This window comes from Falco peregrinus, chromosome 4, assembly GCF_023634155.1.
Source record: "Falco peregrinus isolate bFalPer1 chromosome 4, bFalPer1.pri, whole genome shotgun sequence".
NCBI classification, from domain to species: Eukaryota; Metazoa; Chordata; class Aves; order Falconiformes; family Falconidae; genus Falco; species Falco peregrinus.
The window spans coordinates 54,804,777-54,821,935 of NC_073724.1; the positions used below are offsets into that span (position 1 = coordinate 54,804,777).

Genomic DNA, 17,159 nt, shown 5'->3' on the forward strand with positions numbered 1-17,159 from the left:
CCCACAGTGGGCGAAGCTACACTGCCCGGGTGTCGGGGCTTAACCCCGGCCGGCAACCCAGCCCCACGCAGCCGCTCACCCACCGCCCCTCACCCAGAGGGATGGGGAGGAGAATTGGAAAGGAACGTAAGACTCAGGGGTTGAGATAAGAACAATTTAACAGGCAAAGCAAAAGCCCCGCACGCAAGCAAAGCAAAACAAGAATGAATGAGACTCACTCACCGCTTCCCACGGGCAGGCAGGTGTTCGGCCATCCCCAGGGAAGCCGGGCTCCATCACACGTAACAGTTACTCGGGCAGACAAACACCATAATGCCAAATGTCCCCGTCTTCCTTCTTCTTCCCCCAGCTTATATACTCTGCATGGCGTCCCATGGTATGGAATATCCCTTTGGCTAGTTCGGGTCACCTGTCCTGGCTGTGTCCCCTCCCAATGTCCTGTGCCCCCCAGCAGGGGGGAAACTAAAAAGTCCCTGACTTAGGATAAACATCACCCAGCAACAACTACAAACATCAGTGTGCTATCAGCATTGTTCTCACACCAAATCCAAACCACAGCACTGCACCAACTTCTAAGAAGAAAATTAACTCCATCCCAGCTGAAACCAGGACACCAGGACTGACACGTTTATGGGCACTGCCTGCTTTTGTGACAGAGCAGTTATTCAGCAAGAGCACGGTTTTAGCACTGCCACCATCACTTCACTGGTAGAGCATGACAGCATTCAAAGAGAAATGAGGTCCTCTTACTTCAGGTAGTTTTCTTCCCCTTAAATGTTACAAAGAACAGGAAAAAAAGCTCTTTGCATGCCAGAGCATTCCCAGTGCTCTGACAGCAGGAGGGCAGTTGTACAAAGCAACAACAGGTAATGATGCATAAAATGAGCATATCAAAGTTGCTGTTTTTTTAAATGATTTCCATTGCTGGGACTACCTGAACAAGACATTTTATAAGTTTTCTGTGATGGATCTGACTCTACACTGCAGGGAACACAAAACACTTAGGTGTCATGTTGTACCAGAACTGAAGTATTTAGATAAGACATGATGAAAAACCAGGGATAGCATGTATATTTACTTCTGCCTCCCTCAGCTTACCTCCACTGGAGATGGAGATCAGCCTGAATGGGCTGAGAACCCTACAGCCCACAAAATTTGTTGCCCAAAACTGGCAAAAACTTCACCCTCAAAATATTAGGCTAAAGAGAAAAAAAATAAAAAAGGTTGCTTTCTTTAGGAAAATGTATGAAACAAACTACCCAAACAGACTGGGTAGCTTTAGCATTCTAATGTTATGTTGCTGGCATGAAAGAAATGAGAAATTTCAGATGAAGTTGTCGCCTCTGTTACCAAATGTTACTGGCTATTCTGTCACCCTGCTGCCAGGGTCTCAGGCTGATTTCAGAGGGTCTTGGACATAAGAAACGAGGAGCCCAGCTCCTCCTGCATGTTTGCCAAATATCCATTGTGCTCTGGTGGGGAGGGTCCTTGGTTTAAGGTTTTGGAGATGAGGAAGAATGAAAATGAATTTGAAGGTACCTCACAAATATTATCTCTGTGAAAAGAGTTCAGCAATTAAGCACTGTCAGTCTTCACCCCATTCCTCTCAGCCCAAATCTCGCTACCAGAGAATAAAATAAAGCAAAACTTACAGCAGGTTCAGCTCCATTTCCTTCAGCTCAGAAGACAAGGATGTTTCCAGGATTCACAATTTTTGATTGAAGAGATCTTGTCTAAAAGTTTTATTATGCACGAAATCAGTACCTGCTACTTATTGTATGTCCACATGCAGCAGGGCTGCCCCTTGGCTCCCTCAGACTTCTGCAGATAGAACTGGACGGAATTTGGCAGGACTGCTTACAAATCCTTTCAGACTCAGTATTAAAACAGTAAGTTGACTTTATAGCCATTGTTCCCTAGTAAAAGCATTAAAGGCAACATTTCACCATAGAGACTTCATTAAGATAGTGGGTGTATGAAAAAGTTTCAACACAAAAAGCTGTCAAGCTAAGAGACCTTGAATTCTTGTGTTAGAGCACAGCTTTGCTCTTTATTTAACGTGACATTGTTTAATAAAGTCAAGAACTGTAGAGGAACGAAGCTGGGTTAATTATCATTGATAATATACAGCTGTGGGCTGGCTTCAGGGGCGGCGGGTTGGCCGATGTAGATAAGGTGCAGCTGTGGCTGGTTCTGTTAAGGGGTTGGGAGCCAGGGAAGGGAGGGCAGCTGGGGAAGAAGAGAGAGAAGAAAGAGAGGGCCCTGGATGAGGTGAGATGAGGAGAAGGGAGCAGAGGGACTGTATGAAGAGTATGCTGGTATGAGATGGTAAAAAGATCTTGTTGCAGCTTGATAGTTTGGGGAGTGCTGCAACAAGGAACCTCTGTTTCTGGTTTGTTGTGTCCCGTTCCCCGCCCCCCCCCCCCCCCCCCCCCCCCCGTGCTGCAGCAATTCAGCCAGGGAAGACACCTGGAGAACAAGGTGCAGCCAAGCAAGGAAGCAAGCGAGCAAGCTGGCCAGGGACAGTGGGAGCAGGTGGGTACAGCACAGACTGGCAGCCTGAGAGCAGGAGCAGCGGGGCTTACCCCAGTGGAGCAAGAGGGGGCTGGGTGGAGGGGTCTTTGCAGTTAAGGAAGCCACTGGAGTCTGTTCTGAAGCCTAACTTGAAGTGAAAACCTGACCTAATAAGATGCAAGGTGAGGGATTTGCTTGCAAACTTTTGAAACTTTCTCTCTACCAAACTCATGAGCTGCTTCTATTTTAAAATTGTTCTAGCTCGTGATTTCCTGAACCTCAGCTTTTGCATTCAGAGCCCTTTTGGTGCTTTTCAGGGTATTCGCTTTGAAAAAAAGCTCTGGCAGACCTTCTTTTTGGCTGCTTTTGAATCCTGGCATGGCATGGCTTCAGTCAAGAAAGTCTCTCCATTTTTTCCTTCTGCAGAGGAAAGTTACCAGCACAAGTGATGATTTGTACAAAACATTACACACACTTCTAAGTGACCTGATATCAGGCAAACAGGGAAACCGAAGTGCAGAGTATCAAAGTATCAATAATTAACAGCAGCTTAACAAAAGACTTCCTCTGTCCTCGGGATTGAGATTTCTTTAGTTTGTAGTTTTTTGGTTTGACCATCGCGTTTCTGTGGCCATTCAGCACTACAGAATGAGCAACTGCTGTCAGAAATACTCCTGGCACACTGACTGGAGTATCTAAGGGGCATGTACTGAGTGGCTGCTATCCAGAACAAGAGCTTTCAGGAAGCTTTTGAAGGAGGATCACTAAACCTGCTTGACAAATCAGCATGTCACAATAGGCCACAGAGATGCTTTGAAATATGATGAGTTAAAACCTAAAGATGGATCAAACAAGTACAGACACAAAACCCTTCTTTCCACTTTACAAATATAAATCCCCAGTGCATAACATTTTTTAAGAAAGCGGACAGAAATCCACCCTGTGCTCCTCCCTGCTCATCTTCTACTGCTTGTGGTTCAAGTAGAAAAAAACGTACTTTTGTCAAACTCTGGCAGCTTTCTGGCATGACACCGCAGAGTAACCTTGTATGTTACAGGGACTAAAGGGATTGAACCGTCTTTGCATGCAGCCTGTGACTTTCAACCAGGTACAAAGAACTCACATTTTATTTGAATATACTGCTCCAGGTCAAAGAAGTACCAAGCAGACACTCATGAAGCTGTTATCAGTAGCTTGTTATTTTCTAGATTTCCCTGTTTAGTCAGTCCTCCTGTAATATCTGGAAAAAAACCCCAAACAATTCCTTCAAGTTAGATGCACCTTTTAGCCATTTATGCACCACAGACTCTTGTGGATGCTTATGCAATACATTCCTGTGGCAAAGAGCTGACAAGAAGATATCTGGACCCTTCCCAATCTGGTTTCAAGCTTGTCAGCATTGGTCTAAAATAAGACAACTAACCTGACACAGGCTGAAACCTGCTTTGAGATGGGCTTGGACAACACTGCCTCTGGAGAACACAGCGAGCCTAAATTTTTCCAGGATTTTAAGATTTTGCGATGGTCAGGTCCCACTCAGTGCGAGTACCATGTCGACAAGTATCTTCAGGGGGTTATTGGCAATTACAGGCAACGGTAATGTTGTTCGTGACTGTTATTGGATTTTTAGGTGCTATTATTATCAGCCTCGTTACCTACTGAAAACCTGCTGTGTGTTCAGCCATCAGCTTTCTGTTGGCAACCTCGGCCTCTTTGACCCTATGTTGTCTTGCAGCTACGGTTGTTGCAGTGAACTGGACCTCTGGGGCACATTTCTGCCAAAACTCAGCTATGCTCTATTGATTATTTGTCTTGGAAGGAGTGCCATCTGGATGATTAGTGTGGACCATTTTCTAAACACTGTCTAGAGGCAACACTAGCTGAAATCCCACCGTGCCAAAGTCACAGCTGCTTTCTCTTTTAATGCTTTCTGCATTGCCTTTCCTCCGCCGACTGGATGGATGGTTGGGGAAATGTAAACCAGGGTTCTCCAGGGTGTATTTCCTGCTGGCTGAGCTAACAAAGTGATGCTTGTTGCAAATTTTTCATTCCTTTCAGCATCATGCTGCACTCCAACCTTTGCATCCCAAACACCCTCTGGAAGAGCATTCTGAGCACCCACCATGTCCACTGCCTTTGCTTCAGCCAAAGGAACAAACTTGACCTGATGGGGTTGTAGAAACCTTGCCAAGTTAATGTAGACCAGAACTTCAAGAGCTCTTCACTATAGTTCCCACTTTGCTTGTTGGATTTTTACCCTACCAGCTCCCCAGCTACGCAGCACACAACCTTTGGCATCCAGTAGATCCCTGGACCATTGTTAGCGCCTGTGCTGCCTGGATGAAGGCTTACCCTGTCGTCTACTATCCGAGCACCGAGATGCTTTAAATGGCTGAGCTTAGGCATAAGACAGCCAGGATTCTCCCCAAAGTGCCTGAACGAGGAAAAATAATACAACCTATGCTTCTGATGAGAGCCACTCAGCCATCCAAGCAGCGGTTTCAGAGAAGTAGCTGAAAATCAGGGCAGAACCAGCCAAACTGCACAAACGCTTCTGCATCTTTCCTTCTGATCACCCCCTGAGTTTTTAATGCACAAACCAAACTGGAAAATGAACACGTTCCCATTTGTTATTTGGTTTTGAGACATCAAATGAAACAACAGTGCAATACTGTCACAACCACACTCACAATTAAACCCAGGCTGACTGAATGGCACGTGCCTACTGCTCAGTAGCCTTTATAGTATTATTTCTTTATATAAACATACTTTCAGCTAAAGAATGCAGCAACAAAACAACAGGTGAAAATATTGTTTGCACAAACTTCAAACAAGCAGCAAGTCCTGATGATTAAACAGCATATGCAAAGAACCAAGTTATTTTTAGCACAAGAGCAGTAAAATACTGAGGTGACAGATTAGTTCATACTAAAATTAAACTACAGTTTCAGTGAGGTCTGCCCATTTCATAAGTTTGCCAGGATAAGCATCACATCCACAAGCTACATGTGAGAGAAAAAAAATAATAGAGGGATGTAGCAGGCAAAGGACATACCACCCCTTCATGATGCACAGGCCCATGCCAATACATAAACCTAGCAGTGACCACTTCTCCCCTGCCCAATTACTGCCACATTCTCCTTGAATTCCTTCCAGTGATGGTTTTCCAGGGCCGAAAGACATTAAATCTCATTACCCAAAGGCAACTGCTTGCCTGCGCTTTCTAGCCAGCATCCTCAGTACGTTTTGGTCATGTACAGCATTTCCCCTATATCATGAGCAGGGAAGATTCAGGGAGAAGAGATCCAAAGACATGTAGAGGGGGGCTGGAGACCAGCTGAATTAGGTCACACTTGCATGTCCTAAACACACATTCCTCCCTTTTCCGCACTGGTCCTTTGCATTCCTCCCTTGCTGCCTGCCCCTGGAGATAACAGGTTTCCTTGGTTTATCGCAGCCTCCTTACCGCCCTCCCTTTCCTGGTGTTTTCTCATCAGCGGGTCCTATAGTGCCACTGTGGTAGCCCTGGCCTTTGCTGCTGGAAGTGGGAAGAGGAGGACACCTAGCCCTGTGGCCCTGCAGCTTGCTCCGAGCCAGGGCCATGACTCCTGAGCAAGGAGGATGATGAGGAACGCTGGCTCCCTGCTGTAGAGTATATAAGCCCCATGCTTATTTTTACATTGCAGGGATATAACAATCCTCCTTTCCTGGGGACACGGGCTAGGCTCTGGCAGTAACTTTGCTTTTGTCCTCCTAAGGTTGAATTAGGGATCTCTAGTAATAAAAATAAACACCATCCAACCTTGGTAACACTCGCATCTTTTCTCTAAATTTTTGGTTTTACTAGAGTGCCCCAGTGGAGAAGCTGCAGATTAAGCTCACTTTCTACATGGTCCCTGAGGCCTCTGCAAACAGCATCCACTTTCACTGCTCTCAACTACCAGCCTACGCTCCCAGCTCAAGCCTGGTCCCGCTTCCAGGTCTTCTCCTTGAAACGTTTTAGTACTTCTGTTCGCATTGCTCCAGGATGTCCACACACCTGTCACTGCCCAGACCTGCCATGTAACTTCCAGCTTTCATCAGGAAAGGGATTGCTTTAGCTGCAGAGGCAGATCACGATCTTCCAAATCTGTAATGGCAGTAGCTGCTTTGACCCAAATCTGTAAAAAACATGATTCAATCAAGGAAGAGGTAAAAACAAAGCAAAAACTTCTTCCCCAAAGTAAAATTCACTGGTTTAAGAACTCCTGTTTATCTCCATTAACACTGCACTTTCTTATTTCAGTCTTTTCATCTGATCAGCTCTGTCAGTCACCCAGATGAATCCTCTATTTACTGCTGAAGACTTTTTCTCCTTCACTTGCCCATTCACATCCCAGTTTATATATCTAGGAACGAACGACAAACATAATTAAAAGGTTTTTTTATTAAAAATCAACATATTTATACATTTGTACATTCCACATACTGCTGTATATGTTCACCAATATAACCATTAAGTCAGAAAGCATTAACGGTACAGATTTCCATCTGAACAGATTTACTGCAGGGGAACTCCAGTTTTATAATCAATCAGACATTACAGAATGCCATTAACTTCTTTTCCCTTTAAAAGTAGCAGCATAATTAATTATCAGTGTTCACAAGGCATAAGCCCTAAAGTGTTGTACAGCAAAAGAAAAATTAATTAGTAAATATAGGCAATAGGAGGAGAGCTCACAATGAAAACGTTATTAGTTGCTGCCTATCATAAACAGTAGGATGTTAATAAAACAGCTGTGCTGAATGGAGACTGCAGCAAATTGGGAAGACTAATAAAATAAAGAAGTTATTTCTTGATACAACTGTATTTTTTTTAATGCCATTCAGGATAGGAGTCCTACAACAAACAGACCTTGTTATAAAGATTCAGCAGAGTGAGGATAATGCTTGTGTGTTCAAACATGTGATCAAGGTCTTGGAAAACACCACATACTCCACTGTTATCACCACATTTCCGCAGCTGACATTATCAGGGGTTTCATGTGGTGACATTTCACAAAGTGACATTTTATTGAACAGATGCACTTGAGTCCACCTAGAACTCGAAAGATTTACATACATGTTAATTAAGTGGTAGAAGAGTGACGTTAATCAGGCAACAAAGGTTGGAAATGTTTTGGAGATGGGAACCGAGAGAGAAGCTCTCATTGTAACCTGGCCTCCCACGCACACCTGAGCCACCCCAGTACGGGCTGCCTGAAGAAGTCAGTCTGCAAGCACTGCGCTGTGCTCTGTGTAACAAAAACCAAGGGCTTGTTTTCTCCAGGCTTTGACAATAGTGTTTTTGTAATGCTATCAGTGTGATAACTTATCCTTTTAAATCACAGAAATGAAGATCTAACTGAATTCATTCTCATAAATGTACAGTCGTTAATCTTATTTTGAGCAGAGTTCCAGTCCGGGCAATTTTTTCTCATTAGTATTTTTCTTCTTTTTGACTTAGAGAGGGGTAAAACTGCATATGATGACATACATATGTCACAGGAAATCTTCACGTGAGGAAGTGTGGAGATATAAAAGAGCAGAAAAGGGTTTAACAGGTGCTTTTTATATGTATCAGCAACTGTAATGGAGTCAGAGCTGCAATATTTTTGTAATTAGAAGATACGTGTTAAGCAAATATGCCTCTCTCTGCAAAAGTATTTGTGTGAAACTAATCTCATTTATTATGTCCTGAGTCACAGTCACACTCTCACATTAAAAAACCCCAACAATCTGCACTACTGTTTTGGTTTTCACACATACAAAGTTGGAGAAGACTCACTGGAAAAATAAAAAGAGACAAACAAATAATTTAGCAGGGTTGAATAAAAGAATTATTCTGACAGAATCTCCTCTCTCCAAGGGCAGGTCTAAGAAACCACATTCCCTAACTGGAGAGAAAAAGATTGCATCAAGCTTAAACTCCCAGAACCTGTTCAGTTTCTGAACTACTAGTATGGTAAAAAAAATATTCCTCTTTCCTGCCCCTCTCCCTTCCTGTATCCAGTCAGCAATTAATAATCAGATTAACATTAATTCCCTCCTTGCTGCTGCAGCCATACCAGAAGAACTTACCACAGCAACAATGCTGTCCTGGGACTTCAGGTACGTAAAACAAGAATTAGCAAACTGACAGTGCCAAAATAAGAGGAAGGAACTCAGGTTCTCCAGTGCGCAGTTCTCTTACCCAGGGGGTGCTGCAGTTGTCCTGCCTAAGGAAATTTGAATGCAGACCTTTCATAAATTTCCTGGTGATGAAGTACAGGATACCACGCACGCGCCACTGATGCAGGCTGTCATCTCCTCTGGTCAAGTATTATCCCAACTGCTCAAATGCTGTATGCACACTGCAAAAGCATCCCCCACCTGCCACCTCCCTGCTGAGCTCTTGCTCTACACCTCAGTCTCACATTAGGGTTTTTTTTTGCTTTTTCTTTTTGTTACCATGGAACTTCCCTACGAATTCATCCAAATGAGTTCTAGTATAAAATTTAACAAAGAAACAGGTAAAAACGCATGAATCAAATGTCAGTATTTTCCCAGTACACACTTCTGGGGGGCTCAAAAAATTAGATCCTCCAACTTAAAATATTCATCACCCTTTTTGTCATCTATGATTGCAAATATGCTAACTTGCATTATTCAAATTTCTGTATTTGTTCTGTATGTACAATTGTTATTACTGCTGCATTTTAGCCAAGGTAAAAATCTGAAAAAAATATCAAATATTAGTAAAGAATTATTTAATCTTTTACAGATAGACCTTTTCATGCAGTAACAACTAAGAACTTTTCTTGTTGTCTGGAACAATATGACCTCTATTCCATTGCAACACTAGTTGACAAGACTAAGTTAATCACTACCTAGTTGCTAGAATTAGTCTTAATAATGGAGAGTGGTCTTTGTTTTATTACCTCCTTATTACGTAGGAACGAAGAGCATACTGAGGACGCTTACACCAAAAGAAAGTATTTCTTATGAATTGCATGCTGCTGTACAGAAAAGGCTTATCAGATCTTTGTAAAATCACTTCCTCTATCAGCAAGTATTTTGAGGACAGGAGACTATAAATTTGTCTATGTATTCATTGCCAGTTGTGTACACAATGTCTGAAGACAATGAATACAAGATACAGAAGAATGTGCTCATACCAGTGCCACAGGAGAATCACTCATGCCAAAATTAAGTCAGAAATCGCCACTTTTGCCTTTTTTGAAGGTGCCTTCTACCAAACGTGGCTCACATCTTAGAAAGCGCTACAAAGTTCCTTACTTGGATGTTAGTTATTTTTTAAAACCCATCACAACAGCTATACTTTTCTAATTTCAAACTCGGGAAAGAGAAAGATTCAAAGACAAACAAATGGATGGGTTTTTTGGATGGTTTTTTTTCCCCCCTGGATGTAGTCTGGTTGACCATTCCTGGAGACACCACTATGCTCACAAGGCTCTTTCATAAGCCAGACTTTCCGTAACAGGAGATCTCTCTAGACTGCATCTAGAAGATACCATGCAGATATGCCATTCTGCTGAAAGTCTTAACTCTGATTTGGAATGTTGGAACAGTGAGCAGCTGTACTAACTCAACTGCATGCAGGTCAGTAAGCTTGGTATTTATTAAGAGCTTTACAAAATTAAAAGAATTGCTTTGACTTTGAAATAGTTAACTTCTATTTAAAGTTGTCATTTTTGAACCTCTTTGTGGGAAGCTGCTTCTTTTAAACTGACTGCTTCAAAATGGTTAAATAGCAATGTGAATAATTATCAGAGCAGTTAAGTGAAGGGTTTGTGCTGTTTGAAAAACATTAGTTTACAGAGTGTTTTGTAGAATATAACAAATTCAGTACCCCTGTAGCGCACCTTTGTAGATTTCTTCCCAATTATACCTTCTTTCTGTGATTTTGATTGCACAGCCATTCACATATACTAAAACTTTGTGGTGTTCCAATCTGCCCAGGTTATGTTATAGCAAACATTTAGCACATAACCTGCACACTTATGTATCAGCTACCTCTTTATCCTCCAAAGAAACTCTAGAATGATAGAAGATCAATTTATTCAACTGTATGTACAGTATATTTGCATATTAATAAATAAATCGATATTAAAGTCTCTTCCCCCATATAAAAATGACTACAGTCTGACCAGACAATCTGACTTTGTTTTTTTTCTTCCAAGTACAACTGTGTAACTGAGGCAATCAGTTTCCACTCAGTTTATTACAGTTAACTGTAGGAGCAGAAACCCAACAGACCAGTGCTTATACTTAAATTCTATATGTTGGCGGGGTGGGGGGCAGGTAGAAGTACTAAAAAGTGCATCAACAATTTGTAGAGCAAAAATCAAGTCCATAACATGATCCTGGGGAAGTGAATCCAGCCCAAAAGAGAACATGCTGCAGCAAACATAACCAACACACATTTTTGTCTTGATAGTAAGCTGCATGATGCCAGTCTTGTTATGTAATGTTCCAAGAATTCCAACTCCAATGGATGCCATCTCCACCTCTACAAATTTATCAACACCACAATCAGTGCAAAGTGACATTTCTTAAAATAACTGTTTGCCTTGTCTCTGTAACATTCATCCTTACTGTGAAGAAAAGGCCTGTTTTCTAACTGTTTCTTACTATGTACAGAAGAGCCTGTATTTGCACCTCTCAGTTTCTGGTAGTGAATTTTCTTTTCTATCTACATTCATTAGAAATCAAAAAAGATAAGTGGCAATATTTCATATTTACTTGGAAGTCTTCCCATTAACCCAAGGACTAGCCGTTCATCTTGATTTATACCTAAAGTAGCTGCACTTCGTTCTTTTTTCCAGCCCACTTTCAATGGGGTATATATAAAGTCATGTGAACCTGTGGGACCAGAACATATCTCAAGTCTGATTGCCGGAGCTGGAAGAGTGTTGAGTCATGTTTGAATTCAGATGTCTATTCGCAGCACAGTGTGTGTGGACCAAACCTCCATTTGGGTATCTTATAAATACAGGCTCACAGAAAGGATTTTGGCACACCTGACAGATCTTTTTGTCTGAAAGAAGAATTGGGGTTCCTTTTTGTTTAACCTAAAGAGAAGGAAAAAACATCCAAACATGAATCCAGCAAGAAAGGAATGGAAATTACAAGGCATATAATTTCAGCTGTACCAAATGGACAAACCTGGTCAATAATAGAGGTAGAAGAAAAGACAGCTTGAACAATTTAACTTGAATTCAATTTCCATATTCATACTCGTTCATCTTCATGCTTCGTCTTAGGTACTGCTTCCCCGCTCCACACCTTTTTTTCCCCCACTTGTTTAATAAAATAAAGCACTCACACATTTAATGCAACTGAAAACCCGATGCAGCTTGCTAAACAAGGTCACAGGACAACTCCACAGAAAACAGCACTGATGGATTTTTATTCCTCAGAGATTCTGCTGGATATACCATTGTTAAAACTAAATGGATTCAAGGGTATGCCAGGAGCTTTAAGCAACAGAGTTCTAGCTAGGAATAGAAGAAAGCTTCACAACTGAATTTACCTCTAACAAAAGCTACCAAGAAGCTTCAACACTAAGTGAGGGGTAAACTTTTTTGCAAATTCTGACAGGTCTCAATCCTAGTGAAAAAATGCTAACTCACATTTTGTAAAGTTTCTGCAATAACTTTGTTAATCTGTAAATCCCAGATTCACTTTCATTCAGCCCAGAAGTTCACCAAAATTGTTCCCATTTCAAGCACCCCCCCCCCTTGCTTTTTGTTTCCCAGAGAAAGCATAAAATTAAGTTTGAGTCTAGTAGTCATGGCAAAACCCTAATAAATAGAGCAAGTAAAATTGCCAAGGACATGAAGACAACTTTGTCCTAGTTCTTCAAACTTCTTCTGATTATTAGACATCAAAGGACTTAATTGCAAAGCTTCAAAGTGCCTCTGTTTAAAAAACAAAAACAAACAAACAAAAAAACCAGACTCAAAAACCAACCAACAACCTACCTTCTCGTATTTGTAGATTAAATTTTCAGCTTGTGCTAGCCCAAGTGCAGTCTGAGTCATTCTTTTTGTATGAATGCTTTGCCTCACTGCTCCAGACAGGAACGGGGAGAGAAGCTGCACTGACCAGCTATCAGGCACTATCTGCAAGACTAGAGCTGCATCAAATTCAGCTGCGTGGTTATTCAAGAGATCCACAGCAGCCATGACTAGCGCACAATCCGAAGTGCCTGGACTTAGATACACTGACAGCAGCATATGGAAGAGCCTCTGTCTGTACTGCATGCCTCTGTTCTCAGAGTTCCACATACAGTATTCCTCAGCAGCATGGAAGTCCTTTAACTCATGGACAAGGATATGCAAAGCCTTCTCATGCTCTTCTAGTTTTCCATATAGAATTGCACTTTCCATATGAAGGTCTGTGCCCTGGATTTTGTCTGTTAAACAAGAAACAAGGCAATATTTGCTCAGTACAGAAGACAACTATTCCCTCTCCCAGCGTCAATGCAATCAAGCCCACAGAACTCAACTCCTGCTATTATTGCTGGCAGCTATGAAGGGCACAGATGTTTGTAAGTACAAGAATGCCCAGATATATGGAAACACATCTCTAACAAAAAGCATCACAAAATATGAAAAAACCAAATTACTCAGTAACAGTGATAAAACAAGCACCACTGACATTTTTAAATTCCAGCATGTCAGTCTCACACATTTCTGTGCTACCATGTATGATAAACCGTAAGATGAAGCCGCACTATTTTAACCTCTGCTTCTCCAATACTGTAGAAAATTACAGAACAGTTTAATGTCCATAAAAGACAATAAAGATCAAACAGTACTTCCCTTTAACAAAAGGGCACTACAAACCCTTAATCCAGTCTGACAGTTTTAACTGTCAGCAACAGGCAGGAGGAAAGGCAAGTTCATCTGGCATTTCAAGATAAAGTAATAAATCCTCTATTTATTGTAAAGGTGATAACGATTTGGCATAGGCCTCTGTAAAAGGATGAAAATACAATGTTTTCCTCCCAAAATATTTTGGTTATCAAGGAGGAACACACTAGCACCTTCACATAAGATATACATTGTCATATAAGAAATCTTGTGTTTTGGAGTACATGGATTCAAGAGAATAATCCGTCTTGTAATTCTTGCCCTTAAAAATTTGGCTAAAAATTAAAAGATGAAAAAGAGCAAGAGTTTCAATGACTGTGACTTGTACTTTATCTGTCTTATCACATTTTGCTGACTGAAAAGGCAAGGGACATTAAAAGTTGGTAAATCATTTTAGTTGCTACTCAGCTATTTTTATTTCCACATCCACTGGATTCTTCCACTGAATATCAGAAAAACATTTCATATCTTTCAGTACAACAAGAAGTCATTTCCATTTCACCCACTGTTCCAGTGGATGAAATATTAAAAATTAGCTATTATAAGCACTGGCCAAGGAAAAAAGATTAGCTCAACTGTTGCTTGCCTTATACCAACAGTAAGACACATGTTGCACTCTTCACTCAAACAAATGCTCATATTTTTGTTTAGCATGAGCCCCACCTTTTGGGGTAAGAGTGGATTATGGACAACAAACAAGTCCTTGGCAATCAGATTCCCCAAAGTTTCACTTCAGTTCACTTAGAAACAGACGGCTTAACAATTAAACTTGCAAATCTTCCATTTGCAAAAAGTTTTCACAAGTTACATGCTCATCATTAAAAGCTGACTATAAATTAACAAGATAATTGTAGGAAGATATTTTTTCTAGCTACTTACGGTATTCTGTCTGCGGTGTAGTGGCAAGCATACTGTTGTACCTCACAAGCTATGGGAGATCAAAGACAGTACTAACAGATAAGCTTGCTAAATTAACTTGTGTCTGTTAGAAATATAGATGGTAAGCCTATCAACCAAATATACCTAGAAACCTCAGATTCTTTAGTTTTCTATCCTTATGAGGGCTTTATTTTGCTTCCTGCTGACACTGACATACAGCATTTATAACAGACAACATGCATCTTACCCAAAATAAAGTGAATTCTATAAAGATCGGATTTCTGAAGAAGGCTGCGTAGTTTAAACAGCAGTTCAGTTGTTTCTGTACAATTATCTGTGGTCACAGATTTTAGCTGAAGTATTGCCTCCAGGTACAAGACAGCTAGATGAGTATGGTACTTTTCTTTCTACAGATGAAAAGAACAATGTTAGCTCAGTTTACAAAAACAACTGATTCTCCCTACCAATAACAGTGATATTTACAGGATTACACAGAATTGTGTTTTAATTAATTTAATTCAAAATAATCAGAAAGTCTTTTGTTCATACTGATAGACAACTTATTCAGACCAGCTTTACAAAATATACCTATAGTATGTGATTCTCCATTTCATTAATACAGATATTTAAAAAATGTAGATATGGAACAAAACTTATTTAAAGTGAAGAGCGGTTTAGGAATAAAAAAGCTCTATAAATATATTTTCTTGCGCAAAGATTTCCTTTCAAAAGTTCACCTAATGCAAGTCAATGTAGTAAAGCAGACCTCTCTCCTCTGAGTACAAGTATGTCTTTACTGTCTTCTCCTTTTGTTTCCCTTGTAAAATGAGTAACTTAGATCTAATACATCCTTCCTCATACCCAGGTATGTTTTTATTTCTGCAATAAAATTTAAGAAAGCCACCAGAGGCAGACAAGCACTATGAAGGCTCAGTGGCTGTGTATTATCCACTACCCAATAATCATCAAAACAAGCTGATTTGACTGTTTGAAACATTCTAACTAAAGCATTCACAATAAACCAGTACTTTCTAAAATCCAAATCAATTTATAATCCAGCCTACTAGGAGGCAGAGTAGATTATTTTTGTTACAAATATTCTACTAGGCACTATGTTTAACTCAAAAAGTTTGTTTGAAAATATTCATGGCATCAAAAACTAGTACTTTCATCTGTCATGGTATCATACCTTGACATATTTGCAATAGCAGCAGAGGGAAACCACAGATCTAGCTTGTGTGTTTGAAGAATGTAGGTTAGTGAACTGGTCATCAGTTCTGCAGAGTTCTTTCAATGTTCATTTCCTTGCTTTATTTACAAGTTGAAGTGCTTGTGTGCTCCTATACTTAAAATGTCTCATATCCAAGTACCATATGTTTGGCTGCTTCTGTATTGTGCTTAAAACCCCAAGGGTAGAACAGACTGTCGCTTATGACTTGTGAACATGTCTTTTGAACATTCAACATCTAGAGTGGTTTGGAATTCTAGAGCGAGAGGTGCATTCTACCATTCATTGCTCAAATCTCTCCAGGAGGACAGAATGAAACATATCTACTTGTAAAATACTGAATTAGGAACTTTTGTATATTGCTGCCATAGTGCAATAGGATTAGCAGTTGCTCAACCATTTTTCTATAAACTTACCAGATGGAGGTTTGATCCTCATCAGTGAAACAGAAAAGTATGAAGTAATCAGATGTAAAAAAAACTTTTGAGGGGAAGTAATTGCCTTGCCATCCCAAGAGTTGAAAAGTTAAAAATCATGCAGGTATCTGCTCCTCATCTTCTACTTTAATTTTAAAACCACTCCTACCCTACTCTAAGTACATCTGAAAGCCTTCAAATTACACTTATTTCTTCTGGACTGGCTTTTCTCAGAGTTGTGCATCAGTCTGCGTTCTGAATTCTATGCTTATTTTTAATATTCTCATAGGACTCACCTCTATTTTTCTTTCCAATACTAGATGTTCTAGATATTTAACACGTGCTTTAGGATATTTGTTAAGGCAACTGATGATATCATCTGGATTAATGTTGTTTTTCTCCTGTTCTTCCACAGGCCTTTTAGTGAAAATCTGTACGCCAACCTAGAAAGAGTTAATTGCATTTAGGAATTTAGTGGCAACCATTTTATTACCTTTTTATTTTACACACTTATTGAACAGCACTATCAGATTAGTTTGTACATTATTCAGGAAGATAAACACCACGACCCCCTGCTCAATACCACCAAGATTACTATGTGGTGATTATTGTGACCTCACTCACTCCTTTCTCCATTACCTCAATTTGTAGTCTATACATTATCCAGCCTATAAACCTTGCGTTGGGCACAACCTTTGCCAGCCACAAAAACTATTGAACAGATCTGCATAGCAGCAGCTCAGGAGACTTCAGCCTTTGCAGCAAGAAAGCATGTTAGAGACCAGAATGTTTACAGCCTTAACAAATATGATTACATACACAGAGCAAGAGACTTCTATAATGACCAACCAAAAGTTTAGGAATCTGTCACTGCATGTAACAAATGAGCTTTAAATTAATACAAATTAGGCAGTGACAAGTTCCAACAGCACAGACTGTCTGATACAGTGTCAGGCATCCTGTTTAACAGAACACCATACTAATGGATGTTACAAAATAATTTTTTAAATTTTGGTGGATTAAGTTAATTCTTGTAGCAATGAGGTTTTGTCTTGAATGAAGGCAATTTATTCCACATCATAGTGTACATAGTTATCACCCATCCATGGAATCCTTTTAAAAAAGACACAGCAGCAACAGTTAACCTGTTAGGTGATCTTTAATTTTTTTTTTTTAAATCTGAAAATTATCTTGCTTAATATGAAGAAAACCAGAAGACATGTT

The 17,159-nt window shown here is 40.4% G+C and overlaps 2 protein-coding genes across 5 annotated transcripts in view; one reads left to right on the forward strand and one right to left on the reverse strand.

The window, feature by feature from the left end:
- Positions 1 to 2,450: 2,450 nt before the first annotated feature.
- Positions 2,451 to 6,806, forward strand: GPR45 (G protein-coupled receptor 45). Its single transcript, XM_055803153.1, is given in 3 exon segments — positions 2,451 to 4,336; positions 4,339 to 4,551; positions 4,554 to 6,806. Coding segments are annotated over 3 exon segments (705 nt in total). The 5' UTR covers positions 2,451 to 4,035; the 3' UTR covers positions 4,745 to 6,806.
- A 3,911-nt stretch (positions 6,807 to 10,717) lies between these two features.
- TGFBRAP1 (transforming growth factor beta receptor associated protein 1) overlaps positions 10,718 to 17,159 on the reverse strand; it is a 34,791-nt gene continuing 28,349 nt past the window's right edge. For all 4 annotated transcript variants that reach the window (XM_055803148.1, XM_055803147.1, XM_013301119.3 and 1 more), the window contains exons 9-12: positions 16,232 to 16,378; positions 14,539 to 14,698; positions 12,519 to 12,952; positions 10,718 to 11,606 (exon numbers count right to left, since the gene is read on the reverse strand). In XM_055803148.1, coding sequence (XP_055659123.1) covers positions 11,418 to 11,606; positions 12,519 to 12,952; positions 14,539 to 14,698; positions 16,232 to 16,378 — 930 coding nt within the window. In that variant the 3' untranslated portion in view covers positions 10,718 to 11,417. The remainder of the gene's footprint in view (positions 11,607 to 12,518; positions 12,953 to 14,538; positions 14,699 to 16,231; positions 16,379 to 17,159) is intronic.